This window comes from Caretta caretta, chromosome 7 (genome assembly GCF_965140235.1).
Source record: "Caretta caretta isolate rCarCar2 chromosome 7, rCarCar1.hap1, whole genome shotgun sequence".
Taxonomy (NCBI): Eukaryota; Metazoa; Chordata; order Testudines; family Cheloniidae; genus Caretta; species Caretta caretta.
In genome coordinates, this window is record NC_134212.1 from 93,910,234 (window position 1) to 93,934,752 (window position 24,519).

The 24,519-nt window shown below is 37.2% G+C and overlaps 1 protein-coding gene across 5 annotated transcripts; it reads right to left on the minus strand.

The window, feature by feature from the left end:
- Nucleotides 1–5,348: 5,348 nt before the first annotated feature.
- On the minus strand, nt 5,349–20,471 carry LGI1 (leucine rich glioma inactivated 1). Of its 5 annotated transcripts, XM_048858395.1 has the most exons (9): nt 20,357–20,471; nt 19,370–19,821; nt 18,971–19,042; nt 15,553–15,624; nt 15,386–15,457; nt 9,303–9,374; nt 7,204–7,373; nt 6,598–6,762; nt 5,349–6,513 (listed from the first exon to the last, which is right to left on the minus strand). In XM_048858395.1, exons 2-9 carry the CDS (start codon nt 19,558–19,560, stop codon nt 5,696–5,698), a joined length of 1,632 nt encoding a protein of 543 aa, XP_048714352.1. In that variant the 5' UTR covers nt 19,561–19,821; nt 20,357–20,471; the 3' UTR covers nt 5,349–5,695. The 5 variants fall into 5 exon arrangements, with proteins under 5 accessions (XP_048714352.1, XP_048714351.1, XP_048714355.1 ...); XM_048858394.2 differs by lacking the exon at nt 20,357–20,471 and having other exon boundaries at nt 19,370–19,900; XM_048858398.1 differs by lacking the exon at nt 20,357–20,471 and having other exon boundaries at nt 19,361–19,478.
- Nucleotides 20,472–24,519: the final 4,048 nt, after the last annotated feature.

Below are 24,519 nucleotides of genomic sequence, written 5' to 3' on the forward strand. Positions count from 1 at the left end.
GGATTCCTGTATTAGGTTTCAGGTTTTACCAGGTACTGATAGAAACCTGACTCTTCCTGTGTTCTGTGTCTTCTGATTCAAAAATCAAGAATTCCTAACTGTACACAATATAATGCCCTACAAGGGACACGTCAAGGAATGGGTGTGGATATAGCAGATAAGGTTTGTCAGGATTGTGTATCTTAGTGTTCTTAGTATTTCTCATATACTAGGTGATATTTTGGGTTTTCAGGGAAATTTTACTAGTGTGGGAATGTATTAAACAAGTGTAATGTTCGTTGCTACTAAGGAAAGCCTTTCCTTGAAATGCAGGAATAAAAGTCTTCTGGACTTTCACCAATGGACTAATTTTCTATCATGTGTTGGCTTTAGAATTCTAGATACAAATGGACATTTCTGTTTGTTCATGATGCTGTTCTCAGTAACGTCCAAAACAGTCCAAGGACTTTTGTTATTTCTGTGGCTTAAATAGTCTTTATTTTCCATTAAATATTAATACAATAAATTGTAATGGACATAAATACACACTTAAACATTTAGCTTCAACTAGGAACATATCAAAGCATATTACACATTAACTGTGATAATTATTTTCCATCCCCAAATATACTTGGATTTATGGTAGTTATCAACCATTCATAGAAAAAGGCAAGCAATAAGAAAAAAGAAAAATAAAGAAAATTCTAATTAAAAGGTAATAGAATACAGATAGAAGTGACATGCAAATACAGTCTGTTTCCATTTATACATTTAATTTTCTTAGTGCAAGAAGACTCTCTTTCATCAGTGAATTTCTGTGGGAATAGTGAATAGTGGAATATCTTCTAGCTGAAAATTACTAGATTGAGAGGGTACTACGTTGTATCTTATTTCCCCTGCAATTCATGAAACTCACAAGTTTACATCACCTAAAGATAAATATTTATATGATATAAATCAGTAATTTTGAAAGTATTTTTTTGTGTGTATATGTGTATGTATAGGTGTGTGGGTGTGTGTTTGTATATATGTATATCTAACTCCCAACACAAGAGAGGTTATTTGTGATTTGTATATTCCTTTATAACTGTGCATCATTTTAAAATTTAAAGATAGTAACTAAGAGTTGTAGGTATACAATTACTGATGGAATTTTATTGTATGTCTTAGACATGAAAATGACATCAGCGGTATCAATGATCAACAGTTATGTAAGAAAATTGATCTCTAGGTGCATCCATTAATAATCTTCAGTATTCCTTATCTTCTGAAGTACATTTGGTACTTGCCTACTGTATGTCAGCCATTTCTGTTATGGAGCTCAATAAACAATTAAACCGCAGACCACACCAGGCAGCCTGAAATAACACCTTATGTTGGAAGAAGAAGTAGTTACATTTTTTTAAGCAAGCCTCAGGGAAATAGTGTAAACACAGCTCCATATTTTTGCACAGAACTCCTACTGACCACAATAGGAATTCCATACAAGGGTTCATAAAGACAGTTAAAGTGCCCTGTCTCTTGAAGTTGGGAATATACATCATAGAAAGCTGCCTACTGAACCTCTACTCCGCTGCACTTTAAGGATTGCTTAACTGTCCTGAGTTCTGTGCTACAAGTACCCCATTCTGTATGTGGTGCAATGAAATGCTGTCTCTGTACAGTAGTAAACCAAATATAGGGCCTGTGAAATCCAGTTTGACACAGATTAGTTATAGAAAATTCTTTCCCTAAGATTAACAGATTTAGGCTTGAGCTCTGTAACTCTTGTAACTTCTAGAAACTCGCATAGCATCTAAAATCTTCCAAATCACCAGTTCCTGATTAAAGGTAACATTTCTTAAAGGGATTATCAAATCAGTAACACAACTACACAGCATATTAGATTGGTACCCAATACCATCTTAAACTATACCTCATGTAGTTTTCTAATTACTGTGTACTGCAATTTAGGTGTGTCACTGGTACCCTTGCTCTAATTCCTCTAAACATAGGGGAAACAGTAAATTCCCAGAGGCCCTTCATATTTTTCCAGGAAGTGCTAACTTGAGAATACAGTTACGTCACTACAGCACTGAGAACGTAGCTGGCTGGTTTTGCAATTTAATTCCCTGAAATGTGGCCTTCTAATGGCACAGCTCTGGGGATTGATCACAATGTCTGAGTGGATAATGCTGCATTATCTGCCAAAAAAACTGAGTAGCAGATGTATAGATGTCCATTTCTACTTGCATTCAGCTACCACCATCTTCACTAGACTATAGCATAACTTGTTAAAGTAACATTGATTTTTCTGACTTTTAAAATCAAACAATATTTTAGTTTAAGGTAGAAAACCTTGTGTTTAAGTGTAGAAGATAACAGAGAGAACCTACACTTCAAAATGAATGTATTTCTTCATTCTTAAAGATTGCTTTTCAACTATATTTGTCAATCCTCCTAGTGGTGTGAAAGAAGAGAATGTGACTGAGGCTTTAATCCTGCAAGCTGCTCTGTGTGAGTGAACCCTTGCTTCTTTGGGCTCCGTGTGTGTGCACAATGGGCCACCCATGCAGAGAAACTTGCAGAATTAGTTTGTGTGATTTAAATAAGACACTCATATCGTGAAACTCATGTTTGCCAGTCAGAGTCTTCAAAAATTTGTAAACATTACAAATTCAGTACATAAATGTATACACTCCCATATTTTAAATATGGGAATTAAAATATAAGGCCACATGACTCCCTGTGGATATCTAAACTAAAACCTATACTTCCTGAAATATATTCATTTAAAGTCACTCCATGAAATAGCACTTCTTAAAATACACTGGCTAAATCTGCAACTGGTATAATTCCACTGAAGTCAATGGAGTCGTGACATAGATTAATTTGGCTCAGGGTTTCTAGAATTGACACTGTTGTTGACCTGTCAGCACTACTCAAGTATTAGTAATGTCATTCTTAGAATTCAACTTTTTCCAGTGCCATAAAGGCTAAATCAAAATAGCCCTCACTCAGCTGTGTGCAAGGTGAATCTTGGCCAACTTTTTGGAAGTGGCGCTACTTGTACTAAGATTGTTCCTTTTGCAGTCCACAAAATGTGGAAAAACTCGAATACATTAAAGTAATTATTTCAGTATCATTCTTTGGAGAAACTTTCCACACAACAAAATGTCAATACTTTGGCATTTATCAGGAATCAGTTTGATGCTAGGAATATTCCATGGAAAGCATTACAGGAATTCACATTTTAAAATGTTACAGACATTCCTGATGATGGGCACATTATTGCAAGGTATCGAACAACAGCTGAAAAATCAGGAAATAAATTTTGCATGTCTGAGCCTGAAAACAAGAATACAGAAGTATTGATATTTAAGTTTATACATTAGAGATTAAAATGTACTGCGTCAACTTCTGCCATCAGCTACATTCATAGATTCTAAGGCTAGAAGGGACCATTGTTATCATCTAGTCTGACTTTCTGTATAACACAGGCCATAGAAACCCCCCAAAATAATTCCTGGAGCATATATTTAGAAAAACATCCAATCTTAATTTTAAAATGGTCAGTGATAGAGAATCCACCATTACCTTTGGTTAGTTGTTCCAATGGTTACTCTCCCCAATAAAAAAAGTATGTCTTATTTCCAGTCTGAATTTGTCTAGTTTCAACTTCCAGCACTGGATCATGTTATACCTTTCTCTGCCAGATCTGAAGAGCCCATTATTAAATATTTGTCCCCCATGTGGATACTTATAGACTGTAATCAAGTCACCCCTTAATCTTCTCTTTTTTAAGCTAAATAGATTGAGCTCCTTAAGTCTATCACTATAAGGCATGTTTTCCAATCCTTTAATCATTCCTGTGGCTCTTCCCTGAACCCTCTCCAATTTAACAACATCTTTCTTGAACTGTGTGCATCAGAACTGGGCACAGTATTCCAGCTTTGGTCGTACCTATGCGAATACAGAGGTAAAATAGCCTCTCTGCTCCGACTCAAGATTCCCCAACTTATGCATCCCAGGATCACATCAGCTTTTTTGGCCACAGCATCATACGGGGAGATCATGTTCAGCTGATTATCCATTCATAAAAGCCAAAGTCAGTAGGGTTTTGCATGGGATTAATACCAATGAGAGTTAAGTATTTACATGTAAGGTAGGGATATATAAGGCCAGAGGCCAGGAATTGCTAGAGCAGTTTCATACATCTTTTCCAGTGCAAAACTGCCCTAAAACTTGCAGATATGGTTCCTGGAGGATCTCTTCAGTTTGGTGGGATCCTTGTTGGAATAAGGCCACTGTAATGGGTGTAGCTGGGGGGAAAGGGGTGTGGCTGGTGCGCCTTTATGCTCCAGTGATCTCCAATTGCCAGAATGGCTCCTTTACTGTGGGAATACAAAGGGGAATGGCCTGGTATAGTTTGGCCTAACATTGGGGGACTTAAAACCATGTTTGTATTCCTTTCCTGAGTTGTACCAAATGCTCTTCAAAAATAGGATCTGGACATTAGTGTCTCAGATTCTACACATAATGTAATCTTTTGTGTAAATATATCATCTGTGATCTTTTAATAGATTTTGAGGTCAAATTCAGAGCTGGTATAATTTAAGAGCAGATGAGTAACTTAGGTGGAATTGCACCTGCTTACACATGCTTTGAGTTTGTCCTGTTACATTTAAAACTCCCTGATTCTAGACAATATCTTTTCCTGAACTTTAGTGCAGGAGAGCAGAAAAATGTCTTCAGTTAACCACATTCAGAGGAATAGAGAAACTTATTGAAGATTAAATAATTGCAAAAACACTAAAAAGACTTGACAGCAATTAAAATTACAAAGGCATCCATGCAAATGATGTGTTAAACTTCAGATATAGAAAAGATGTTAACTGAAAAATAAGATGTGCTCCTAGCTTTCTTTTATTGTACAGAACAATGTTGTCACATCTGACACGACCTGTTCTGTGCTGCTCCAGCAGGAGTAGCAGATAGGCCTTGACAACAAGACTTTATTCTTTTGATTACTCCATACGTTATTCAAAAATTAAGAATTCCCAAACTGTACACAATATAAAGCCCCATCCTGAAATTAGATCCATACTCATGTCAGTGTGAGTCCCATTTAAGCAAGTGGAGCTCCACATGAATGCAAGTGTCTGTCTGCATTGGACCAATTATAGAGTTGGGATGTAATGCTGTATCTTTATCATGTGGTTGTGATTACATGTATAAACCACTTGTGCTTTATTGTTGTGGCTTATAATATTAAAAGAAACATGTAACAAAAACACTGCCATGTACAACACACCTTGTTGTTTATTATATATGTGTATAATATATACACAAATAAAAATTATCACCTGTAAATAATCATATTTGGAATGTGAAAGACAGAAAATGTAAACATTTTATTTGGCAGTTGTTGTCAAACAGGTGAATAAATAAATGGGAAAGTACATCTTAATACTTTTAGCAACAGATGCAGTTGCACGCATATTTACATATTGTGGATGCAAAGAACAGTTAACAATTTAATTTCTTTTTGTTAAAAAATGCAACTTCCAACACCACTAGACTTGACAATTAAAGATGAAGATACTAGTAATACTTTGTTCTAGCAATCTCAACTTTTAAAGGCATTCATCTGGAAGTAGGATAAGAGTCATCATGCATTTAGTTCATTTTGTCCACTTACGGTAGAAAGTCTGATGTAATCTCAGAATTATGAGTGTCATGCACTTAAGTCAACTATGACATGTTTATAAATTAATGTAGTTCCCTTAAAACTTGAAGCAAAGAGAAAATTGCGTTTATCAATGGAAACGTGTGTGAAAGATCTTGGTGCCTGTATGTTTAATTCTTGAAACTTCACAAATTTTGCTTTTTCAGTATCCCAATAATAGACTTGAGTAAAAGAATAATCACTTCCAAGAATGGCATATTGATAACTGTTTATCTGAAGAGGCTGGAATACCATTGACCCTCGGGATGGCATTCTTTGTAAATCCAGAAATGCTGAACCTCCCCATTTCATTACTTTGGAATCACCAATAAATCTTGTTAAACAAATGTACACATCCTCTTTCACTCTGAAGTGTTTCACTGCATACACATCCTCCATATCTTGGATATCGAGACGCTTAACAAATTCAGTTGTTCCTTTGTTCCATTGGTATATTACAGGTCTTTGGGAACTACTAGACAGAATTAAATGAGGTTTGCCTGCTATTTCAAGATACTCCACATCAGTATCTCTGTACCACGCATGCAGAGACTGATGGGAGTAAAATCCGTTTCCATTCCATTTGTAAACCGTGGTAAAGCCAGCTTTTGAACTGTCTGCAACAACAAAATACCAGTCTTCTGCTATCCTGAAAGTTTCAATGTCATTGGGTTTTCGGATTTTAAGAATTTCGATATCTTGAATTTTTATAAACTTATTAGCAAAAATATCTCTTTTGTAAATATGGGAGCCTCCAAAGAGCTGGGCAACAATGACATACAGCTGAGTCTCAATAATTATGGGCTTACACACAACAGTTGAAGTACCTACAAAAAGAAAGATAAAGGACAAAGTTAGCACTGCCTTTGAGATCAGGTAATGTAATGTTATTTGGCATGCATTATTCATACCTGTAATGTTGTCATAATTCCTGAAAGACCCTTCTACATGGTCCCATTCAAGAAAGATGCATTTTCCAGTAAAAGGTTGGGCAATAACCACATGCTCATCATTCATGTAGGAGAAAGTATCTACTGACAGAGACTGATATGGCAGGGATTCATAAACAGCAAATTCTGCAAAAGCACACATAACATTTGATAACTAAAGGTAGCATTTCTTTCCATGTGTATTTTTTCACCATATTAAAATAATGTCTTGTTAATTGATACTCATTTATTTTTAAAGAATACATTTAATAAGTAGTCTAGTTTTCCTGCTAATAAGACAGAATTTTAAAGGCTGCTTATTCTTTCTGAACTGAAAAAGAAGGTTACCTGTTACAGTTATAGGTCCCAATTCTGCAATTATTACATAGGCAAATCTCCTATTAAAGTCTGAGTAAAGACTAGTAATAGATGCACAAAATGGTTTCTGTATCAGGCCTGAATCCACAAGGAATTCCTGTTGACTCAGTGAGAGGTCCATAGGCAGACTGCTTGCAGAATTGCACCCTTAATTAGAAAATATAGCCTTGATTTTAAAGTAATGAGATGAAATAATTTGGAACACGTTACCTGTAATAATACAATCAAATTCCTTTGGTGATAGGCTATTGATTTTACGTTTCTTATATTCTGGTGGACTTTCGCAATAAATGTCTTCAACTGTTGCATTGGTGCTGCCCAGCCATTCCACTAACCATTTCAGTTTGCAGTCACAATTAAATGTGTTCCCTCTAAGATCCCTGTAAAAATATAAACCACACACTGACAATGATCAATTAGCTGTTGTTTTCCACAACATCACAAGACTAAAATAACAAGGACTTTTATAAAATGACTATATTCTTGCTTTCTCTTATGAGAATGCTGGACTTTCCTGAATTAATTTGTCCTGAACCAATTAAAAAAAACCCAAACAAACAAAAACAACACAACAGTTTGTTAAAACTACTTGCAAAAACTTAAATAGTTTCAATTATACTAAGGAAATCAAGACAAGCTTAGGTTGGGAATCAGTGGAAGTATCTGCTCTTCCGTATTTTACTTATAATCCTAAATTTACAGGTATTTAAATTCCTGTCCAACTTTTTGGCCCAAATCTTGTTTTTTTTGTTTCTCATTGTTTAGCATTTCCTCACTAGGACATTCTAGATGACACAGGGACAATTACTGTGACATGATAGATTAATTTAGTGATCAGTGGACAGTTCCTCAGCTTTACCCCTATTTCTGCTCTTCTTCATTTAAACACACTCATTTAGGGTCATAAGGGATATAACCTGAATTCCCTTTGGGTCAAACTATGGCCTTTGAAAGATACTGAGTGCCTCTTATAAAATGCTGACACCCTCAGCTCACATTATGTAGGAGGTTTCAGAGTAGCAGCCGTGTTCGTCTGTATTCGCAAAAGGAAGAGGAGTACTTGTGGCACCTTAGAGATTAACAAATTTATTTGAGCATAAGCTTTTGTGAGCTACAGCTCACTTCATTGGATGCATTCAGTGTAGGAGGTGTCAAATGCCTTGCAGGACTGGGTCCCCTGTGAAGAGCACTGGGTATGTGGGGAACTGTAGTGGTTGACTGGTGGTGTTCTGAGGCATTCTACAAACACTTGGCAGACTCCAGAAGAAGGCCTCAGGGAGTACTGGAGGGTGTGGATGAAGAACTATATTGGGGTATTGCAGAACTGCTGCTAACAGAAGCAATGCAAAACTCTGTGGTGCCTGTTGTCAGATTCTAGAAGGCATGCAGGGGAGAGGGAAGCAGCCTGATCACTTGGCTATGCCCTAAATAGCCCTGGAGTGCCATTGGGCCAGCTCCAGGACTTACTGGTGCAGGGAACATTAGGTATCTACTGAGTCTAACTTCTATGTGTACTGGGGGAGCCAGAATTTTGCACATTGTCTCTAATGGGACTCTTCCAGTGGAATAACTGCAAGATCTGGTCCAAGCATATATTTCAAAAATATATTTTGTACTTTTACAAATGTTTAAGATACTTTGGTTTACAAATTTAAAACTAGTTTACGTTTTGTTTTGGTTGCAGTTTGAGTTAGCCAGGTATAAAGTACTTGTACTGAGATTTTAAATGGTCATTGTGTTTAAAGATAGCCTCCTGTTAGATTATATTGGAAACATGAAATGTTCTCATTCTCATCAAGTATCCTTCTCCCTGCTTTCACATCGTGTCCTGTTTGCATTACAAAGGATGTCTTTTTCTTATTTCAATGGCCATATTTAAGTGTCATATTATTGGGATTATGACCATACAGAATTCTTATTTTATTTTTTATATATATATATATATATATATATATATATATATATATATATATATATATATATAAATCTTATCTGGGAAATATTATACAATATTGACAGCATTAAACGTAAATCAAATCCACCCTTGCTTCTACCACCTTCACCCACCAATGTGATAGGATTCCTCCACTGTCTACTGGCCTGAATGTCCACCGGGTCATAGGAGCGTCCTGTTACTAGGTCTATCTTGTATATTTTACATCATGAAAGAAGTTAAAAGAGAGGTGAAAATTCATATACCCAAAATTCCAAATCAAGTACTTTACAATATCTTGCAGTCATCACCAATAGGCAATGGCCTGTTTTTTCTAACCATAGTGTCTGAAAATAAGAAATTGCTGATTTCTTACACGTTTGTTAAAGAATCCAGCCCTTTGAATATGTCTTTTGGAAGTGTTTGGAGATTATTGTTTGCAAGGCTCCTGTAAAAGAAAATATGTCAGCTCATCAGATAATACATTTCTACAAAATGCAATATTGTTTTTTATGGTAAAGAACAATAATGTACTTCAATCCTTAGTTATACAAGATTACTTTAAAGAATATCTCATTTACCTTGTGACTCTTTCTTCTGCTAAGATATATTCACACTTCCTATTGCTCTCTTGCTTTTCAACATTCTTGTATCATTTATAGTACTTCACTCAGGGTAGTAGAAAATGTGATCATCTCTAGTATTTTGCCAACACCATTATTTTAAAATGATTAGCCATGACTGGACACACAAATGTCTTCCCTTCTGGACATGTGTGTTGTTATAATATTGTAATGTCCTGCCTCCATGTCCACTTTCTAGGAACCACAATCTATCTTAAACACTGAATCCATGATACTGTAGCTAGCTCTCATTGGCTCATGGTTTCTGAAAATATCCGGTAACTAACATTTTTGGGAGTCAATAAGTTTATAAAGCAGAAATTGGAGGTCAACATTGAGTTAAGCCTAAAAGTTTTCTTGCTTGGGTTATTAAGGGATAAAAAGTTATCTTACCAGCAAATAATAACAATACTATGTCTTTGATTTTCAAGAAAACTATTTTAAACTAAGAGAGTACCCAACAGTTTCAACTGGTAGAGTGGACAGAAGATGTGAATATACTTTTAAAATAGTTAATTCGTTTTTTCCAGCAGGTACACCTGTGTAAGCCCATGGATGATGCAAGGTTTTCACAAGTATCACTCAGGGCATAACTAGAAGAGAATATGGTTGTGTGTGTGTGAGTCAGTGCCTAATTTGGTCAGCAAAATCTTTATCACTGGTGAGGATGCATGAAAAGGAAAGAAGCTGGCATGATTTTCAGATTCCAGTTGGAATTTGTGGCACTGGGCATTAGAAATAAAAACTATTTTTACTTGTAAATTGTACACATCTGACAAGGAGGCATTTAGATACAATAGCTCTGATTGAGCAAAGTACTTAACCACATGTTTAAGGTTAAAGCTTAAAGGTTAGTGTTTTTGTGTGTGAGTAATGTGCCTTCTCTGGCGCCATTTACATTTAGACCATATTTGGTTTACTGCAACTAATTTATAAACTCAAACTTGCCAGACATTTATGCATTTGCTTAACTTTATGCATGTGAGTAATTTGATATTAGTCAATGGAACTACTCACATATCTAAAGTTAAGCACATATATGAACATGCAGGATCCCAGCCTTACGTAATCTTTGATCACCGAATTATACCAAGCAGAGCACAATAATGGATACAGAGCTACTAAAAGTTCATAATTTTAGTGGGAATCAGATTAACAGAAAAAAATCCAGATTTATACATTGAGCCAATTCTTGGATGAAAGGTTGGCACTTTATATCTTCCATTATTAGAAAACATGCCATAAGATTTTATTATGTAACCTCTAGATGGTGCTCTTAGTGGTACCTGTGCAGAAAACACTTAGTTGGAAAGGATGGATGCTAATGAGGGAGTAAATATTCAGTCCTGTGTAATTATGTGTGAAGGCCCATATTTTAAATCTCAGAATGACATTTTGCTTTTCTGAAAAACTTCAAAGATGCCATCAAAATTACATCTTGTTCATGGAAATAATTTTCTATGCTAAAATATTCTGCAATTTAGGGTTATGGCATTAAATGAGTCAAAAGTGCAATTATACCGCTCCTATGCTTTTAAAAAAATATTCCACTCTTCAAAATGAATTGTCTTGAATAGGTATACTAATGTGACTACACTACAGTGAGGACACATTCCAATTATTAGAGTTATTTGCATAAATGTAAAACCCAGATGTTTGGGTAATTTTACTGGAATGCAGAAATTCACTTGTGAAAAGGAAATGGGCGGAGTATACAGAACAAAGGTCATATTCTGCCATCACTTCATGGAACTCATCAGTATGCATAATTACCACGAATATCTTTGACGTATTTTACATGACAATAGTATTCTGCTCTTCCTCAAGTGGAGTGTGACTCAGAGAATCTACTTGTTATGCTAGGTAAGTGTATATAGACACATTCTAGGAAAGGACAAGGATGTACAAACAAGGATTAAAGTGGTCACACTGAGTAGTTTATGGGCCTGCTTCTGTAGGTATTCTACCTGCAAAACTCTGCTGTGACAACTGGGCCTATAACTTTTTGCCTGTTTGGGAATCATCCATGAAAAGTAAGTCAAATTATTTTCAAAAAATAATGTTATAAACTGGTGCAAGAAAATCAGACAGAGAGACTGAATGAGTCCAGACAAGAAAATGCAGGTCTGGAAATTAATGAACGAAAATTGGTGTGTCGAATATTAGCCCTAATTGGTGGGCAAAATAATGAGGGGATAAACTATGTTGCCCACATTCCAACCCCTTTTGCGGGAGGAGGTGTCTTTAAAATACTTTGAAAACTCTCATCTTGACTTGACTGAATGTGTCTAATCTCATCTTCCCTGACCCTAAGACAGGAGGAGCAGACCTGACCAAAGGATTTTCTTTCCGAGAGGAAGGTCATCAGGCCTTGCTCTTGTTTAAGCTCTCTCACCTATTCACTAGATCCTGAAATCAATTGAACTGCATGCATCAGCACAGTGAGATGATGGTTTATCCAGCCCTGCCCTGTCTAAGGAAAAAAGCACCAACCCAGATGACGTCCTTGACCAGACTGTGAGCCTGGGACCACAGCAACAGTTGTTGTGGCCGACATGCGAGTCTAAAGCATCCATTCATAACAGAATACTGGTTCCAAGGACAGCAACAAAAGCTATATTTCTCCCACCTTTTCTATCTTGTCTCTTCTCCACAGAAGTAAATACCCTTCATACATCAGGACTGAGAGTAAAATTAACCCTTTCCTTTTCATCACAGAAAGGTTGTTGGTATAGGGGACTGATATTTTACCTCCAAAAGAAGAAAAATTTTAATAGCTTTTGATTAAGTTTGTTTTGCATAATTACTCAATTTCATTAAAGTGTAAATGTTTCTTGTTCTTTCTTGTGTTTTAATCAATATATTTCCTGCTTTAGAATGAGTGCCTTCGGGTGTTTGCCAGAGAAACTAAGCAAACCAGGGTCTCTGTAGAAACCCCTTCCCACTCGCCAAACCTTTGTAACACTGTTTCAGTGTTGGGCAGTGAAAGAGTTTATAACACCTTTTAACTCTTTTGGCCCTTGAGCTCAATACAACGTTTATTGGTGCTGTGACTCAGATCTCAAAGAGTTATACAAATGTGGCAATTGGCTTGCTTGGCAAGCAACTGAATGTTTTCATAATTGGCTTTGGGAAGTAAAAGGTCATTAAAAAGATTAGGAGCACAAAGCACAAGAAACTGCATCTGTTTCACTCTGATTAATGTTTCAGGATTTTATTTTGATTTTGTTTCAGACACTTTATCGTAGTGCCTTGTTTTAATTGTGTTTCAACTTTTATTTTTTCCTTTTCCTCTCATGATCTGTGATTTTTAATTTTCCTTTTTGATTTTAACCAAATATGGTTGTATTCTGTTTGTTTTTCCTGAGGTCAGTAAATACTTGTAAGTTAAAATGTTTTCCAAAAAGACCCCTCAAAAGAGCAAAGTTAGTAATAGAACTTATTTTATTACTGCAAAAGCCCAGGAAAATATGAATCCTTTTTCCTCAAGTGAAACCCCTTCAGATGTTTCTAGTAGTTTTAGTTCTGCAGAGGCTGTTCTACATGAATTAACTATCATAAAGGAAGATGGGGTAATCCACCCACAATTCCCTTTGTGGGTCCTTAAAGAACGAGACTTCTTGGAGAAACATTGGCTTCTGGAGTGGGCTTCACCATCATGGCTGGCACCCCTACCATCTCCTGGGACCCAGTCCTTCTTCAACCTAATCCTGAGAGATGCCCTGATCAGACCGGGCCAAAAAAAAAAAAAAGTACCCTGATAAAATTGCCACTTCTTCCAGCTCCAGCTGAATCCCAAACGCCCTGGGATGAAATAGGATCAGCTTTTAACAACAGCAACAACAACAGCTCTCACACATCTCAATTAACTTCTTCTGTTTCCCCCAGAAGGACAGTTATTACCATCTTTGATACCATCTAAGAGACTGTCAGACAAGGGGGATTTTCCTTCTAAAAACTCTCTCCAGTAAAGGGAACAAAGAACGTCGTTAAAATGAAAACCTTATTTAATATTTACATTTCAAATGCTTTACCTGGTTTTCTTTCTTTTCTTTATCTTTAATACAAAGTTTAAAGGATTTTTAATGATGCGCTTGCCATGGTTTTAAGCAGGCTGAGGTCTCTGTATACCAAACCCTGAATCTTCTTTAACACTGTTTAATGTTTGACAATGCCTGGGTTATGTTAACACCATTAGCCCATATATTCCATCTAATACAACTCCCGTTGTATTGAAGATTAGCTTTGCATGTGAAGAAACTGCATGATATATAAACTCATCTCCCAAGATTGTGTGTGCAACCACATGCAGACAATAGCTGTTCAAAATACTGTCTCATCTCCTGCATATGCTTTCCCTTAGAAAACTATTGAGGGGTCCCTTTAAGCCAGCACAACAGTTAAGACATGATGTTATTTTTAAATTGTGTCCTTTGCAGAATAGGGACTGTATCTTCCTCTGTGTTGGGAAAACACCTGCACACTGATAGCAGCAGGCACATAATAAATAAATTAATAAAATAAATAATTTAATAAGTTAATAAATAAAATAATTTGTGTATGTAAAGCTATTCATGTTCATAAATGTTTGCAGTTTACGGGCCCTTCAGGTTATCAACAACCTTATCCCATTCTCTGTCTTTTTTTTAACTACGCCATAATTATACCTGTAGACAGATTTTTATGTATATACCACACATCTTAGTTTCTCTCTCTCTCTCTCTTTCTATTGTCCCAGTCCTAAAAATGTTTATGCATGCAAATAACTTTATGCATGTGAATAGTCACAGTGAATTCAGTTTACACCAGCTAAGGACCTGGTCTATAGTATCCTATGATGCATTTGTTATATGATGCAGAATTAGGTGAAATTTAATTAATTATATTTGTGCATTCACCATATGTAGGTGAAATTGTGCTTTCCCCTGCATCTGACCATATATGAAACAAAAAGTCAAATGACCCTGTACTTCTCTTAGAAGCTATTATGTTGAGGACAAAAGGTCAGAATACACTCCCCCGCATATGACAAATACACCAAGATATATGCCTGTGTGAATGCAAATGATCAGAGTAGGGAATTCATACATATGTTAGGCATACCCCACACATTTTAGACAATTAATGTTATTTAGACTTTATAGACAGCAAAATCTCCATAACAAAGCCTCATTTTCTTAGAATATTTTTGGTATATTTTTCTATATAGAAAAGGTAACTGCTATATTTTGAAAGGAAGTTCATTCAATTTTTTATAAACAATTAATTTGATATGGATACATATAGTGTGTAAAAACTGACTGAAAATGCCACACACCTTTTGATTAAACATGACAGTAGCTTAGCTTTGATAAATCAGACCCTGCAAATACTGTACATACATTTGCAACTAAATGTTACAGGTGTCAGTATACTGTCCTGGGCTGACATGCTTTCAGTTTCTACTTCTATATTTTTGTTTCTTGATTTAGCTTGAAATTGGAACTTTTCTTAGTTTAGCTGATTGTCTTTCTAAAACTATTCTTGAACAGCAAGATCATAATCCTGTTCTTGCTCCTCGGATTAGTGCGTGAGAGAGAAAAGGGGAAGCAGCCAAGTGGACAGTTTTTGCATCATTCTTCCTGCACAGGGCAGGATAGACATGACCTGGCTGAGAAGTTTTTTTTGTTGGTTTTTTTTTTTGCCATTTCTGGTCTGCATAATATGGATATTGACATTGTTTAAGCAGCAAACATCAATGATTATATAATATCAAATGCTAAATTAAACCACACGATGGTTCAGTTACTAAATTAAATACACCCTATTAAGTAATACATGAAAACACTTTACTTACAGGTGAATTAAAGATTTCAGTCCTCGAAAAGTATTTCTTGAAATTGACTTAATGCTGTTGTTCTCTATGAACCTGTAATGGGTCACAAATTCATTTTGGTTAAAGCAATGCCTGTAACTTGGAAATCCCACCTAGTCCATAATTCTAGAAATATTTTGTTCACTCACAAATATTCTAGATGAGGAAGGCCCATGAAAGCATCATCGCTAATAACATCAAAAGAGTTTGATGTAAATAACCTGCATAAAGAAATACAAAATAAACTGTTAGATTTTTATACTTTTTAGCGCATGATCCAGAAGTCCCCATGCAGACCAAACTCTCACTGACCACATCAAAGGTTTTGTCTGTGTAAGGGTTGCAGGATAATATGGCTAATGTGCACTGCCCATATATGGCATAGTATAGTGCAGTTGTTCTCAACCTGTGGCCTGTGGGTTGCTAGCGGCATAATCAGCACACAGCTGTGGCCCATGTGACATCCTCAGGGCCATACAGGTAATATATGTACTGTGTGGATGTGGCCCACATAATACATAGAGAGCTGCCTATGCAGCCCACAGTGGTAAATAGGTTGAGAACCACTGACCCTAGGGAGCAGCAAAACTGGTTTGCTTTCTAGACTAAGGACTAGATCCTCAGCTGAGCTAAACTGATGTAGCTCCATCTGAGTACAGTAGGACTTAAGCACATGCTTATCAGGCCAATCAGCTACCTATGCAAGCTCCATGAAACTAATGGGACTGCACAAGTATTACTAAAGACATACCCAGGAGACAATGAGGTGCACAGGTATCTCTAAGGGCCTGAATTGCCCTGCAGAACCTTTGTTTCTGATGGTGATGTGGGAGAAGACCCTAGCTTGACATTCAGATTGCAGGATGAGTTTGCAGAGCTGGCAATTAGGAAAAAATCTTTTAACTTGTGAAAAGAGCACATTTGAGATATAATCAGCATGGACTCCCTTAAAGCCATTTTAACTTAGTGTTCAGAGTAGAACCATATTTTAAAATGGATTTTGCTTACCGGAGGTGGTTCACAGTGCAGGTTTCATTATGTATACATTATATTATATATGTATATATTTTTCTTTTTGTCTATCATATACTGCCACCGCATTTACTTTTTCCTATAAAAATCTTTTAATCTTTCATAAAATTGATTAATGGTCTGTCCTATTTATAATTAATAGACAAGTTTGCTTTTGGTGATTTTAAATCAGTTTTGGATTGCCACACCCCTAATATGCCAGGAGATTGTCCACGAAGATGAGTTTCACTTTCCTCAATGGAATTACAATCAGCTGGACTTCAAGGGAACATGGACTTATAGTGTAATATCCAGAGGCACTTAAAGATTCAAAATTACAAGGCATTAATTAATAATGAGTTAATTTATTCTTTGGAATCCTGCATTAAAAAATTTCAAGTTCAGTTATTTTCTAGCTCTGCTTCTATAGGTTATGCTTTCTCCAGTTAACGAGTTTGACATAGATTTATAGGAATGGTTTTAAAAGGAAGATTTTCTCACATGTATGTTTCAAAAGCTTGAGATCAAATCTTGCTATCAGACCCACATGGTAGATCTGCATCATAGCTTGTCTGCAATTCATATTTATTTATTTACTATTAACATAATTGTCTAGGGATACTTTTTATTTGATCACAATCTACCCTCTTTGTAGTATTTAGGGATAGGATAGTATCCCTTTAAATAGTTTATGAGCCCTCTAGTCTAGTGGCATTGCTTATGTTCTGTGTTTTAGAAGCTGCTTGAACCCAACCAGGGCAGCAGGGTATATATGAAGTTAAGTTTTCTTTCCTTCCCCTTCTCCCAACTGTGGAATGGGTTGAGGTTTTTTTGTTCCCAATCACAAAGTAAGCAATCTGGGGATAGTTTGTATTGTTTTAGCGTACTACTTGTCAAAACCCACAATGGAACAAAAACTGCTTTTGTAAGTTTGGAGATTATGTTGCAGCATTTTGTTAGCAATAACATGTGGTACATTGTGTGAGTGAAGCGAATGGTAGATCATGCAAATACAGCCTGCGGTATTTATTAAATATCATTTATTTATTTATTTATTACCCTAGGACCTAGTCATAGACCGGGACCCCTTTGTTCTAGGTGCAGTACAAACACAGCACAAAACGATGGCCCCTGCTCCAAGGAACTCCCAGTCTACTTCACTTAACCTATTCTATGGCCCATGCTAGACGTAGGATTGCTAAGTGCAGGTGGCGTGGCACAGCCAAGAGGGAGGGTTATGATGTCCTTTTCACTTTACTGACATACAAGCAACATAATACAAATACAGCCACTTCTTTTTCTCTCTGCTGGAAGGCCCAGCTCAGAAGTCATGTGGGCTTTGTCCCTTTTGTGATCTGTGACCACTTTGGAAAATGTTGTAGGGAATAATGCACAATGGAACAGTATTCAGGTTTCCATAGTAACTACATTTACCTATTTACCCTGTATCCAAAATTGTACAGTGTGCCTGCACCTCCTTATCAGCTCCACTTGAGGTAGAAAAGCACAGCTTGAGTCATGGCTTCAGCTACCAGAACACCAACAGTTTAATGTAACAGCCTTAGTGCTCTAATACATCAAAATTTCACTTTGTAGCAAATCTACTGCACATGTGAAATCAGTCATATGCAGGTGTCTTATTTCATTTTTGAACAGACTGAAAAAAGTCTCTTGTCAGATTTCCGAAACAAATTTGGATACATCTCAAACTGATAGCAAACCCAGTGCAAACAGTTCAGGTTTATACCTCCTATATCTTTGTACAGCTAGTGATTATATAATCACTCTTCCAGTTTTCTAGAAAGCTATTTCTCTGGAGAATCTGTAAAATTTTACACACAAATGAATATAAATATCTAACAATATTCCAGTGTTCTGTTCAGTGCACACACTATCATAGTGTTTGATTTTGTAATGATTTTGTAATGACTGCTTAAGAATTTACAGTTTTCATCAATCTCACTACTTTAGAGAATGCAAAATAACAAATGATGGGCCAAATCCAGTCCCTACCCAGGCAAAACTCCTACTGAGGTGTCAACACTTCTACTGAAATTAATGGTAGTTTTGCCTGAGTAAGGACTTCAGGATTCATCCCATTGAAATTAAGGGCCTGATCCTGAGATATCCTAAACATCTCATCAATGGGGATCAGGCCCTAAGATTGCAGAAAAGAAACAGGCACAGTTCTTGTAATGCTCAGACTCCTTCAGTAACATCCATTAGAGTACAATACATAAGAGGATAGCATATCTGTCATCACAGAAAGCAATCTTCAGAATTTAATCTATTCCAACTAATACTGACAGCAAATAATAATAATTAATAATTAATAAAACCCCAAACAAGTACATGCAGTTTAACACCCCTACCCCATTAAACATATGCCATCTTTCAAAATTACCTTTACTTCAAAGTCTAACTGTTTGTGTATTTTGATGTGTAATGGAGCCACCCTTGCTATTTCTTATAAAGTGGGTATTCAGACCCTTACTATATTGTTTATGGATATATATGTTTCATAACAAATAATCATATGATATAAATATTTCTCACAGAAGCTGCAGAGACGGTGTGAGCAAAAAACTCCCTTCTGGGATTTTAGTAAAAGCAGATCTCACAAAGGATCTGGAAAGAAGGGGGGAAAAATTGTGTTAATGAGATCTCAAATATTCATCATTACAACACTGAGCTGTGAATTACAATATAATTTCTTTACATAGCTACTATTAATTAACAATAAAAACAAATCTGTTATAGTTTTCACATAATGCAGAAAAAGGTACATGTATAGAGGAAGGAGATGTAACACACATTTTAACATTCTATCTGATGATTTTGAATGCGGAAGGTATATTCCCTACTGCAAGCATCGTTCAGTCTGTGCTGAAAACACCAAACATAATAGTTCATTTTAAATAATAAATTAAATAACCAAATGCTTACAGCCCTTACAGTGAGATAACATCAGGCGGAACGCTGGTTGGAATAGATCTGGCATTTTCACATAAAGCATTATCTTTGGTACAAGTACACCAGGCAGGACATTTTGGCTTCACTGATTTCTTCCCTTCAGTCAGCAAAAGCATACAAAAAAGGCATAGGAAATAAGCAATTCTTCTAAAGGGTCTGCTGGCATTTCCCATTCTTTTGATCGACTCTGGTTCCAGCCAGTTGAAAGAATATCCCAAAACATGAACAGGGCTTCTTTATTCAGTCACTGGATGTCTTTCTATAAGGCCAAGTCAATATTTGTCTCTCCTTTTCCAACCCTTTTCCCTTTCCCTCTGTATCTGTTATTGAAGATAAAAACCTGCAGCTGATCTCTGTGTTTCTACTCACTCAGGCAACGTACTGCTCAGAGAAGGGACCTGCGAGGTGCTGTAAGATGGGGAAAATCCAACCAGCTGTAGGGAGGGGAAAAAAAAAAAGACTTGCATCACCACAAAAACAGTGAGCACAACACAGCATTAGACTGCAAGTTGATGTAACTGAGAAAATACACTGCTTTCTGTTTTCATAGGGAGGCCCTTCCTTGTTACCAAAAATAGTACAGCATTATGTTTTGCTGGTGGGTGGGTGAGTGGGTGTGGGGTGGAATGTGCGTGTATGGGGAGAAACAGTCATCTTTTTCTGGATCCTTATAGCCTCATAAACCTTTGGGAATTGTGCTTTACATATTACAAGCGACAGGAGAAGTAAAAAAGTCAGTACCCCCTGAAAAATGAAATTGCGTGAAACCATCAAAAGCATTGCTACAAAAGCTGTTAGATTAATTTATATCCTTGGCCTTTATTGCTCGTTTGCATCGCTGAAAAACAAAAAGGCACACATGGAAAATATTACTGAGGATGAGAGAATGCCTACAACTGTCATTTCTAAACAAAATATTCTACCATGCAAAGCTTTTTCCACACTGCATTTTTTAAAGAACACGCTTACCTGTCTCACATGTCTGCTAAATATGATGCATCCCTGAATGTTCAAAATAAACCGTATTCAATAAAGTCCAATTTAGAAATGTATTTGGTTGCCTGATTTGATCATTTTTAGAAGAAAAGGGGAAAGCTGGCTGTTTAAAGCATCTAGATACATTACAACTACAATGAAGAAAGGATCTTATTTCAGTGGGAGCGGCATTGGGACCTATCTTCATTATTAATTATCATTATTTATTTATTAATTAGTGTTACAATAGTACCTAAAGCTCTCAATTGAAATTAGTTCCCTTTTGCGGTAAGTGCTATACAAACATGTAGAAAGAAATTTTCTTTGCTCTAAAGATCTTACAATAAGTTACATTTAATATTGTATATAGACTTTTAAATTTTCAAAATTAAACATAAAAATATCAAGAACAGTAAAACAGAGCTAATCAAAATCAAACATTTAGAAACACATATTACATGGCTATGTTTTGCACTTTACTTTGAATGTCTAATTTGAAGATCTCAAAGAACATTGCGAACATTAATGCATTTAACCTTATCATACTCATGTGAGGTAAATATCATTATCCCCATTTACCAGATTAGAAAACTGAGGCACAATGAACTTTGCTTGAGAAAGAAAGTGGAGAGTTTAACACAGCCCTGGTTGCCTAGGCAACCAAGGTTGGGAGAATGGCTATGTACATAACTGAGTTTCAAGATTACTTCTGGCATGTAAGAGTCTTATATTTTAAGGTCAAAAGGACACATTAGATTATCTAATCTTATCTCCTGTTAACACACTGCATAGAATTTAACTCAGTTACCTCTATAATTTATGTTTCATTAAAGCATATCTTTCAGGAAAAGCATCCAGTTTTGATTTGAAGACTTTAAGACATGGAGAATCCACCACTTCCCTGGGTAGTTTGTTGTGATGGTTAAATAGCCTCATAGTTAAAATTTCTGCCTTATTTTTAATTTCAATTTATCTGACTTTAGTTTCCAGCCATTAGTTTTTGTTATGCCTTCCTCTGTTAATTTAAACAGCCTTTTAGCATTAGGTATTCCCCGCCCCTCCCACGAAAGTACAGTCATTTCTTGATCTTCTTTTTGATAAACTAAACAGATTGAGCTCTTTAAGTGTCTTACTGTGAAGACGCTTCTCGTTGGGCTGGAACTTAGGGTTTGTTTATACAATGAATTAGTGCCCAGTAAACTGGGGGATAAATCTTCAGTATTCCAGTGTGCCATGCATTAATTGTCCATATGGACTCTGCTGTTGTACACTAAAAGTTCCTTAGTGTACATTGATGCAAAACACACTATGAGCCCAGGTTACTATGCACTGACACATCATATAGACATGCCCATAGATAAATGGTCAAGGCAAAATTAGTGGGTCAGTTTTATTCCTGGTGTAATTCCTTTGAAGGCTTTCACTCTCTACTGAAGATTCAGTTCATATAACTAAAGAATACCGAGGATGATGTCAGCCCACTACATCAGTGCCTTTAAAACAAAAGAAGGGAGAATCTTTCCAACCCTGGAATATGATAGAAAGAAAAGAGAAGGTAAAGAAGAAGGCAAAAAGTGATGGCATCAGATGAGTGCAACGTGGACTATATTAGAGTCCCCTTAGAAATATTTTCTTAATTCATATTGTGGAGACATACTGCATAACAACATTTGGATTAGGCTGCGTGGGAAACCATTGTTGTGGGCTATGTCATACCTAGTAGAAATAAAAACAAAGTTCTGATGAGCACCCTTCAGGAGTGCTGTGTTTTCTATATAATTCAGTTTGAATTACAAAGTGTGCATCTACCTACAGATCTAAAGAAAAGGAACATAACAGTGGCATAGAGCTGTATCTCCTACACTTATTTTTTGCTTTGCTGTCTTTAAAGATTATGAGGTATTGTAACTGTGAGATCCTTAGAATGGAAATCCCAGCTTTGTGCAGAATATGTCCAAAAGAAACTGTCTTGTACATAGTAGGTTACAGGGCTGCTACTAGCAGATGAAAAACAACGAGGCACCTTACAGACTAACAAATTTATTTGGGCATAAGCTTTCGTGGGTTAGAACCCACTTCATCAGATGCTTGGAGTGGACAATACAGTAGCAGGTATAAATACACAGCACATGAAAATATGGGAGTTGCCTTACCAAGTGGAGGGTAAGATCAGGCTCCAGTAACAGATGTAGACTTCCTACACAGCCTGCTTCTCAGAGAAATGCTCCAGAGATGCATCTTTCATAAGATCCTTCAACGTACTGCCATGTATAGCTGAATGCAGTGTTGTTGTAGCTGTGCCGGTCTCAGGATATGAGAGAGGCAAGGAGGGTTAGATAATATATTTTATTGCATTTCAATGCACCAGTGCAGTTTTCGTACGCTTGAGAAAATGTGCCCTTGAAGACTGTGACAATAAGAATCAAACCAAACTTCTCATGTACCAGGCTGATGTTATCCCTGCTCTCTTGTATGGTGGTGAAATCTTGTACAGTATCTCTTGTATCTCTTGTACAGTAGACACCTCAAGGTTCTTGAATGATACCATCCATGGTGCCTCCACAAGATATTCCGAATCAAGTGGGATGACCAACGCACCAAGCTCAGTGTTCTATCCTAAGCCAAACCCTCCAGCATTTAAGCTATGATCATCTACCACCAACTCCATTGGGCTGGTCATGTTCTTCGAATGCCCGAAGATTGATTCCCAAAGCAGGTCATGTTCTCACAACTGAGCCATGGCCAATGAATGAGGGGCAGGGGAAAAAAGCGCTTCAAAGACACCCTCAAAGCCAACATGAAGAAGTACAATATTGACATAAACTCATGGGAAACCCAAACTTTCGACTGACCAAAATGGAAAAGGATCTTATGGCAAGGATCTGAGTATTTTGAGATCCAATGGAGACAATGAGAAATGGGAAAGAACGTGCTGCAGCCTGATCCAGCTCCACCCCTTCCGTTGGGAAATGGCTGCCCCAACTGTGACAAAATCTGTCGATCCCAGATTGGTCTCATTAGTCACCTGCAGATCCAACAGTGATAACTGGCTATCATTTTATGGAACACAATCATCCTGGAATTCCAAAGGATCACCAACAATTGGATCAACTTCTGTTGATGAGAGAGACAAGCTTTCGAGCAACAAAGAGCTCTTCTTCAGGTCTGGGAAAGGTATTCCCAGTGTCACAGCAAAATGCAAAGTGGAACAGATAGTTTAGCATAAGTTGCTAGTGTATATTGTAAGGGACTATTCAAGGCAGAGTCAAAACATGAGCCTGGACTCTTAAATTCATTACTCTGCTAGACACCAAAAATCAAGGACTGAGACACTGGGTTTATGGCTTATTAGTACAATCTGTAACCCACAAACCCCCTCTTTTTGTCCTATGACTGCAGAGGTGTTAACAGGCTACTCTACCTTGAATGGTCCCTTACAATATGTGCTAATTATTTATGTTAAACAACCTGTTCCTCCTTGCATTTTGCTGTGATGCTGGGACTATCTTTCCCAGACCTGAAGAAGACTTCTGTCTTCCTCGAAAGCTTGTCTCTCTTACCAACAGAAGTTGGTCCAATAATAGATATTACCTCACTTACCTTGTCTCTTTAGGTATGGCTGAAGTTAACAAGTGGCCGAACAGTATTTTACAGTTTAACGTTGGATTACAGAAACCATTTTGATCAGTTGTCCCCAAAATTTTTACCTCGTGCCCCCCCATTTCTCCTGTCCGCAACCCGCCCCCCCCCCGAACCAGGGCCAGGAGAGGGGCCACGGCTTCAGGAGGGGAGGGACACAGATAAGAGTAAGGGGGCCAAGGCTGGGGCCACAGCTGGGGGCAGGGGTGGGGCCAGGAGCTGGGGGTAGGAGCAGAGTCCCAGGCATGGGGCAGGCAGCTGTGGTCCTGGGTGTGGGGCTGGGTGCAGGGCTGGGTGCAGGGCTGGAAGTGGAGTGCAGGGCTGGCAGCTGGGACCCCAACGTGGGCTGGAAGCCAAGGCTGGGACAAGCGCTTCCTCCCCGACCTCCATGAAGGCTGGTTCGGGCCCCAGCCATGCCCCCCACCCTGAACGTTCCTCTGTGCCCCCTGGGGAGTGCGCCCCATAGTTTGGGGACCTCTAATTTAAACATTTGTGGTGTTATGCAGTGTAGTTGTAGC